The 7,314-nt window shown below is 50.1% G+C and overlaps 1 protein-coding gene across 1 annotated transcript; it reads right to left on the reverse strand.

The window, feature by feature from the left end:
• Positions 1-335: 335 nt before the first annotated feature.
• On the reverse strand, positions 336-7,314 carry LOC102313520 (nuclear factor 7, brain-like). The gene is made up of 2 exons (XM_005942237.3): positions 4,200-7,314; positions 336-4,125 (listed from the first exon to the last, which is right to left on the reverse strand). Exon 1 carries the CDS (start codon positions 6,246-6,248, stop codon positions 4,911-4,913), a length of 1,338 nt encoding a protein of 445 aa, XP_005942299.1. The 5' UTR covers positions 6,249-7,314; the 3' UTR covers positions 336-4,125; positions 4,200-4,910.

Consider the following 7,314-nt stretch of genomic DNA (forward strand, 5'->3'; position numbering starts at 1 on the left):
TTTTAAGTGTTTTGTGTGAGTTCAGATCAGTAACATTAATACAGTTTGTCAATGAAAGAACAGCTAAATTCAGACACGTGAGGCTGAACGACTGAAACCGAGCAGGAAAAGCAAAATGAACCAGTTTGAATGTGAAACACAAACGTAAAATGAGCAGTTATATTTCAGAGGGTGAATCCAACAATCATGAAAAACGAGGTTTACATTTTTGTTCATGACAGTGCAGATTTCTGACATGTTGTGTAATCTAAGAACGTAACAATTTGATGATTCACTAACAAACAACAGTCAAACTTCAGTTAGTGTTTGTAAATGAAGCGCCAGTGTTGTGTAGCTTTCTGGGTTTTATATTTATTGGGCGACATATTTATTTATTATACAGGCTGTACAGTACATAAGATCAAAACTCATGTTTTATGTAACTAAAGTGTGTAATCATGTGGGCTACAGACAATAATCAAGTTATGGACCATATTTATATGAAAAGCATGTAAACTTACTGCATTTGAATCATTTTAACCACATGTAACCACCTGCATGTGTTTGAAAAAGAAAGGCTTGGGTTTTGCCTCCCCATCTGATTTCTTTGCCACCCTGTCGCTGCGTCACAGAACAGGAGCTCGCTGCAACAGAAACCTGTAAAACATCTCAGATTGGAGCTGCACCTGCTGCCCCGCGCAGGGCAGGAAACACGTGGACTCCACAGTCCATGAACACTTCCCTGCTATCCAGAAATAAGCCGAATAACCTGGAACGCTGCACCCGGACAAACGTCAGCTGACTGACGGTCCTGCACGGGGTCAGCTGATGCGACGGTCAGACTCGTTTCTTCCTGCAGGACTTTTTCACGTTAAAGAGTAAAACGTGCCCCAAAGTTGCTCTCGGAGTGCTGACGTGGCGTCTCCGTCCTCTCTGTCCTCTTTTGCTCTTTGCTGGTTTTTCATGCTTTTCCTCTGAAGTCTGTGTGTGGGTGGGAGAGATGAGTTGTTTGTGTCGTGCTCCTTTAAATCAAAGGCGAGGGGAAGGCTGTGCTTTAATCACATTTCACACCGACCTCACTTATCTTCCTCGCTGTTGTTTAAGGCACGTCATTGCAGATATATCAGCCTCCGCCTGACTGCTACAGTACGGACACACACACACTGTATGTGAAGCCTTTATGAGTCCCAACATGACAGGATGACAGTGTGTTAAAATGTGGAACCAGAATCGCAGCGTGTTAACATTTCCTTTGGAAATGCCAAGGTCTTCCATTTTCCTCAGCGTGCAGTGAGCGGCGCTCAGGCCTGCAGATCACAAAGACTTTAATTTGTTTTTCTGACAGCAGCCTGAAGGTTACAGTGATGAGCTTCTGACCTGAAGACTGATGCTAATTCCACCCAGCGTCCTTGAAAACAAAACCGCAGGCGCAGAACGAGCTGAGACCAGAACACTTTTCATGTGAGCGAAGTTTGTTTTTGTCAGCTTGATTTTCCTGTTTCAGGTGTTTGTCTGTTTGAGGCTGTTTATCTGGACCCAGGCTCAGAGCAGACGCTCCAATAGAAACACTCGTGATCCTGCGCCTGATCACATCCATCAGGTCCTCCTCAGATTCAGATTAAACTTATTTGAAGCATATTTTTCATCTCATCTAAAGTTGAGTTTTATTCAGTGATAAAATATTTTTACAGAGACAGCCCAACACTGAGCTGGTGTGTGAGAGATACCAGCTCAGGCTCTGGTGCCATAATTATAATTATAGCTGTAATTACTGAGAAGCAGCTCGAACGTGAACGTCAGCTCGGTGTGAGACCTCATCAGTGTTTCCTGACCTCAGCCTGGTAAATGCAGCAGTAACAGCTTCACGCGGAAGCTCAGGAGCAACTCGGAGCTTCTGATCTCGCCCAGATTACTTGGACCTGTAGCGCGGAGGAGGCGGGATCAAACCACAGCGTTTCTGTGGCTGAATTTCAGGTTTCCAGCAGAAATCTCGTGCACTAACAGTCAGTCGAAAGCAAGTGGCCCAGAGTAAAGATGCCTTTGTTCTCTTTATTCCACAGAACGAGTTTCACATCCAGGCTGTGAGGAACCGCCGAGCCGTGTGGGCGGGTCTCTGAGTGGCTGTTGGGAAGTCTGGAGTCCTAAATAAAGTTTCACCATCTCAAAAATCCAAGTTTCAGCTGTTTACAACTTTTTCATTTATAAGGTTTCGACTAATACAGTCATGAATAATAATGATAGTAAAACGTGAATATTTACTGCCGTGTATGTGACTTCCTGCTGCTGGTGCACGAGGACAAGATCTGCTCAGGTGAGTCGTAGCTAACGCAGCGTGCAGACGTTGGTGAATCTGTCTGAAGACTCAGCAGCAACGTTTGCAGAAGCTTCACCTTAAAAGCAAAAAAGGAAAAGAGGAACGTCTCTGCGGTGTGAGCTCCGTCTGTTCAGCGACGGCGACCCATCACACGTGTCCCGTCCTGGTCACGTGACGACAGCTCGCAGAGATGAGTCTGTCTGCCGTCTGGTTCAGCCTCAACAGCTCCAAACAGGAACGACCTGAGACCTGGAAATTCTGTCCACAGTAATAATCAAAGATTATTCAAAGTTGCCGGCAGCAGGTCTGACTCACGGCCAGCAGCGTACCTGTGCAGGTGTACTGAGAGCTTACTACCCTAATCTTTTACTACCACCAGTATGATTTGTATTTTAAAGACTAAACGCGAGTTTTACTCACACAGCTGTGTGTTCGGTCTGAGGGTGGGACTCTGGTTTTGAAGCGCTGCATGTGAGCGGGCAGTAAACGTGGGTCTTCCTGTGTTCGCAGTTCATCAGACTGCTGGACTTCACCTCTGACTGATAACTGTGAGAAAACGACCCACGCAGGTGAAACTACACCTCTGAAGTGAATCCAATCAACAAAAGGCAGCTTTCATCTGACGCTCGAGGCCTCCCGAGGCTTTCATCCAAACCAAACGCCCACAACGACTCACGCGGGCCTTTGTCTCTGCACTGAATCACACGAGCTGTGTTTGCTGAGGCTAGCTCTCTGCGGGATGAGCGATTGGTAGCAGTGAACTGGTGCTGTCACTCTGCACAGAAACATGACTCGTGCATGTGGCCGAGGGGGTCGTCTGCTAGAGCGCGAGCACAGGTCCAGGGAACAAGATGTGCTTCCCTGTGGTCCGTCAGAGGAGTTTGCATGAAGTGTGATTACAGTCTGAGCCTAGACGTGACCGCATCATGGCGCTCAACGCGAACACGTCTGGAGTGAAATAAGTTTATTTCTAAAGAACATCCGACTCCTAATTACCCAAACGCCGTCTGACGGCAGCTGATCCCTGATCCTCGGGCCGACGACCTGAGGGAGGGGCTGGAGGAGCAGGTCAGTTAAAGCTCTGGGAGCTTTGCTGCATCTAACGAGCTGCTGACCAGGAGGAGGAGCCTGCTCGGGGTCAGAGGTCAGACAGGTCTCCGAGTCACAGGGAAACGGGAGCTGGAGCGACCGGCAGCAGGAGGCAGCAGGAGACGGGCCGAGCGCTGCGGCACAGAAACGTCCTCGGGCGTGAGAGCAGCTGAAATATTCCAGGAGCCAATCACAGCTCTCTACCGAGGCTTCAAAGGGCCGGGCACCAAACGCTCCGGGGCGCCGGGCTGGAACCGGAGGAGCTCAGAGGAACCTGTCCAGGTGTTCTGACGAGGACGTCATCACGGCATCAAAGTGGGCGTTGTTTAATGCAGTAACCCTTCTGACAGCGAAGTTCCGTCTCCCCGCCACGCTCGTGTGTTCGGCTCGTCGTGCATCATGGTGCGTTCGCTGTGCTGACAGCTCATCATCGGGCTTCAGCGGCGTGCTCCACGGTTGGTCTGTAAATCAGAGTCAGGCAGAACTAAAGCGACTTCCTGCCTGCGCGTCTACTAAAGGCCTCAGGAACATGCTGGCTGCTCGCCGTCGAGTCCTCTGAGGCACTTCTTCATCTCTGCTGCTGTTCAACAAACACAAATGAGTCCCAGTGTTGGTTTTCCATCACCGCACAGCTCCCGAGGCACTCCGCCATCTTTCCTTCATGACTCATTGAGGTAGCTGGAGAGCTGTATTTCCTGCGGCAGCAGAGAAAGCCGTTTGTCACACCTTCGCTTGAGGAGAAACTGCAGGAAAGAAGAACGTCAGGAAGTAAGCGATTGCCACCTTGATCCCAGCTGCCCACCAATCTTGGCCTCACCTCTCCGAACAGCTGCCTGAGATTATTACGTGTCAGGTCCTTGCACAGGAAAGCTCTTAGTACCTGCCAGGAAGGGCGGAGAAAGAAACACAGGTCGGAGGTGAGTGCAGCTTGGAGCGAGCTGCCTGCAGCTGTGACGGCTGCTGACTGTGGATTTGACTCTGAGAAGCACCGTCTCAGATTTCAAATGTCTTATTTGAATGAGTCGCCATGTTCGTGTGGTGGAGATAGGTGTGCCCTGTGACAGCAGCTCATGTCAGCGCCTCCCACGGGGGCGGGGTCAGGCCAAGAGCGAGCCGTAACACGAGAGTCGCACAGAGGAGGAGGGGCCTCTGAATGAGCCCTCTGAGCCCTCCACCCTCAGGTGCCATGTCAGGTGAGGCCAAGGCTCTGTTGGTGTGACCCTGGGTATCACAGTAGAGAGTGTGTGTGTGCGTGTGTGTGTGTGGGTGTGTGTGTGCGTGTGTGTGCGTGCAGTGTCAGCTGTCTGAGAACAAGTGAAGAGGTCAGAGGTCACATTAGCTGAGCTCTTTTATTTACAGTCTGTGGACAGAGGCTGCTGAGAGGACAGTTCAGGTGAACAGTGAGAGATGAGCTGCTGATCCACACACAGGCTTATACACAGCAACATGAGTTACATACGAGAACAAACCTGTCCAGCAGACACACACTCCTCCCTCCGGGCTCAGACGGGGTCACGTGTCGTTTGGTTTAATAGCTCCGATCCACCGACAGCTTCACGGGCAGAGTCTTCACTGGGACTTTATCCCCGATGCTGATGAAGGGAAACATCCTGTCCGTGAAAGTGTGTGTGAAGGTGTGTATGTGTGTGTCAGTGTCAGCGTCAGAGAACGACAGCTGTCCTCCGTCCCAGTCCAGACTCGCTCGGATCCTCTGGAGCTTCTTCTGCAGCTGCAGGACGGTGGGGGCAGCAGATCCTGAGCGAGCTGAGTATTCACCTTGATTGAATCCTATTCCACCAAATCCAGAGCGTATGGGTCCCTTCCTCCGGACGGACTCCGCTAACACGCCCAGTCCCCAGTGTCCGCAGTCTCCAACCTCCACCACCCAGCTGTGGGCCCCTGAGGTGAAGCCCTGAGAGCTCAGGACGAAGCAGAGATGATCAAACCTCTCTGGATTATCGGGGAGCTGCTGCAGCCCACCCACCCTCACGCTGCTCAGATCCTCGGACAGGGTCAGTTCTGGGTTTGCAGTGTTTGGGTTCAGGATCAGAGGAGTGTAGGAGACCATGTCCTTCATGTTGTTCCAGATGCTGAAGGTCAGGTTGCCCAGGTGTTTGGCCTGGTCTATCAGAGCTCCCGGGGGCAGCTGTGGATCATCCAGCAGGGGGCAGCGCTGGGCTCTTTCCACCACAGCCTTGTAGTTGTGCAGGAATGAGACGTCTTCAGCTCTCAGCTCCTCCTCTGTGGCTCTGATTGTGTCTGAAAGAGCTGCTATCTCTCTGCTCAGAGCCTCCATCTTCTCCTTCATCATCCAGCTCTTCTGCTCCTCTTCCTCCCACAGCACGGTCAGCCTGGCCTCCTCTTCCTCTGCTAGAAACTGGTGAAGCTTCTTAAACTGCTCCCTAATCTTCCTCTCTGTGCGTCGGGCCTGGGCCTTAATGTGTCCTGCTGTTTGATCAAAGTTCACCTGGACTTCTTCACAGACCTTTAACTTCTGCTTTAAAGCTTCCACAGTTTCCTGAAGGTCATTCTTGTGTTGTTGTGCAGCTTTATCGATGGGCTTGAACTTGTGGTCGCTGTGCTTCGTCTGCTCGTTGTCAGAGTGCAGACTGCAGAGATCCTCTGAAGCTCTCTGATCTCTCCTCTCTACAAACGACTCACACAGGTTCTTCAGCACCAGACTAACCGGTGGATCCACCCTCGAAGATCTTTTCTGACACATCGGACACTCCTGTGTTGGCTTCTCTCTCCACCATCTCCTCAGACAGTCTTTACAGAAGCTGTGGCTGCACGACAGAAGAACGGGATCTCTGAAGATGTCGCGACAGATCGGACAGCACAGATCCTCCTCTGATCTGGAAGCCATGGAGTCTCTGAGTGAGGCTGGAAGCAGCAGACAGGAAGTACAGTCAGTCCTGGTTCCCCTCCCTCCTCTGCTGCTGAATGAATGCCTTTATTGTCACCGCATGAGACACAAACCACAGAACCTGTTCTCCATGTGGCACGAAGCTGCACGACACAAGCTACTGATAAATGGAAATCCCCGTGAGCCTTCACTGCGGAGCATCAGCAGCTGAAGCTCAGTCTGTCCGTCTCTGTCTTTGGTTAGAATAACAACCTGCTTTCTGATTTACGGCAGGCGAGACAGGTGAGGGCGGAGCTCTGTGAGATCACATGAATGCTTCTGTTACCTGCAGGTCAGGTTTCTTTCATTCCACAGTTATCAGAGTGGAAAATCTGCAGCAGCGGTGTGGTGATCACTGACGTGTGTTCAGCGTCTCGTTTCCACCAACGTTTCGTTTAAAGATGCGGTTTGTGTAACGTGTGATTTGAGTACTTGGTGATTTAATTCAGGCCTTTTTGCAGGAAACACTTTGTCTGTATTCTCGGGATTTACTGCATCAGCAGGTTTAAAGAGCAGGGTTTGTTGTATTTTTGGAGATTTTCAAAATAAGACGGTCAGGCTCTCTCATGTTATTTTAGTAAAAGTAACACGTGACACAAAGGGTCGTAACGACTGAACAACTTCCTCAAACAAACTCTAACTCCATAAACGTCTTTTCCTCCTGATTATTCAAACAGGTTTTTATTATTTTAAATCCTTTTCACGTCATTTCACCGACCGGTTTATTTCGTCAGGCGTGAGGACGACTCCTCCGTGTTACTGCAGAAATCAGAGAGAAGGTAAACCCAGACTGCCCTGTGAGCACGCTGGCATCGTAACAGCAGAACGATGGCAGCGTCACAGAGACCTGAGAGGCCACTGCTGTCAGTGAGACACACTGTGAGGATTCTTATAAAAAGACACACAGAGGGCTGATTACACCGTGTCAGGTGTAACACCTCACTGTAATCACATTACATTTTTTAGTAATGCAGTAATGTAATGCATTATTGTGCCTGTGAAGGCCTGTGGTACATAGCCGATCATT

The sequence above is a fragment of the Haplochromis burtoni genome, unplaced genomic scaffold (assembly GCF_018398535.1).
Source record: "Haplochromis burtoni strain Fernald_Lab_line unplaced genomic scaffold, NCSU_Asbu1 Contig_310, whole genome shotgun sequence".
NCBI classification, from domain to species: domain Eukaryota; kingdom Metazoa; phylum Chordata; class Actinopteri; order Cichliformes; family Cichlidae; genus Haplochromis; species Haplochromis burtoni.